General features: G+C 45.6%; 1 protein-coding gene across 1 annotated transcript; it reads left to right on the forward strand.

Annotated features, from left to right (window-relative positions):
* The first annotated feature begins 202 nt into the window (after nt 1-202).
* Nucleotides 203-673, forward strand: LOC140815578 (uncharacterized). Its single transcript, XM_073174656.1, has one exon. It carries the CDS (start codon nt 203-205, stop codon nt 671-673), a length of 471 nt encoding a protein of 156 aa, XP_073030757.1.
* The last annotated feature ends 339 nt before the right edge of the window (nt 674-1,012 follow it).

A 1,012-nucleotide genomic window follows, 5' to 3' on the forward strand; every position in this document is an offset into this window, starting at 1 on the left:
ACCTCCGAAAGGCAAGAGTCCTATTCCTCAGAAGAATGATCCTCAGAGGCCTGGTGAGTACTCAGTGTGTCCGAGATGCAACTGTCAGCATGCGGGACAGTTTCTATGGGGATCGGGAAAATGATTCAAGTGTGGAGCCAGTGATCATATGCTGAAGGACTACCCGCAGTGGAGGCAGTCTACCCAGGGGAGAGTGTAAGCCATGCAGGCTGAGAAGGCGAACCCAGATATGATTCTTTTGATGGGAAATATATTCATAAAGAGAGTCGCAACGAAGGCATTGATATATTTCGGGGTCACTCACTCTTTTATCTCGGAGACGTTTGTTAATGATTTGGATGTCAAGTCCATTGGACTTGACGTGAACTATTCAGTGACAGTCCCATTATGGGAAGATTTATCATCTACTAGCGTGGTCACAAACATCGATCTTGAACTGCAAGGTCACCTAGTGTATGCCGATCTGATTGTGTTTCCGATGCCAGAGTTTGACATTAACTTGGGAATGGACTGGCTAACGACGAACAAAGTTTTTATTGACTTTCAGAAAAGATTAGTGTTGGTAAGACAGTTGGGCATGGAGCAATTTCTCTTTGAGCCAAACAGATGGAGAAGTTTCCCTCGCATGATCTCTTGCATGCAGGCACGAAGACTTATTTATAAAGGGTGTTAGGATTTCTTGGCTAGAATTATTTCAATACCTGACGTAACCACTCCGTCGGTATCTGACGTAGCAGTTGTCAGAGATTTTCCTGACGTTTTTCCTGATGATGTCACAGGCCTTCCACCAGAGAGAGAGGTGGAGTTCGCTATTGACGTGGTGCCAGGCACTGTGCCAATCTCTAAGGCACCGTACCGTTTAGCTCCAGTTGAGATGTTAGAGAGCTCAAACAACAAATTCAGGAGCTCCTAGACAAGGAATTCATCCGCCCTAGTTTTTCCCCATGGGGCGCACCAGTGCTCTTCATAAAAAAGAAAGATGGGAGCATGATACTTTGCATTTGTTACCGAG

Source organism: Primulina eburnea, chromosome 15 (assembly GCF_022965805.1).
Source record: "Primulina eburnea isolate SZY01 chromosome 15, ASM2296580v1, whole genome shotgun sequence".
Classification (NCBI taxonomy): Eukaryota; Viridiplantae; Streptophyta; class Magnoliopsida; order Lamiales; family Gesneriaceae; genus Primulina; species Primulina eburnea.

What these genes read in the sequence shown, in the direction of transcription:
- LOC140815578 (XM_073174656.1), top strand. Translation starts at nt 203, where the DNA reads ATGCAGGCTGAGAAGGCGAACCCAGATATGATTCTTTTGATGGGAAAT.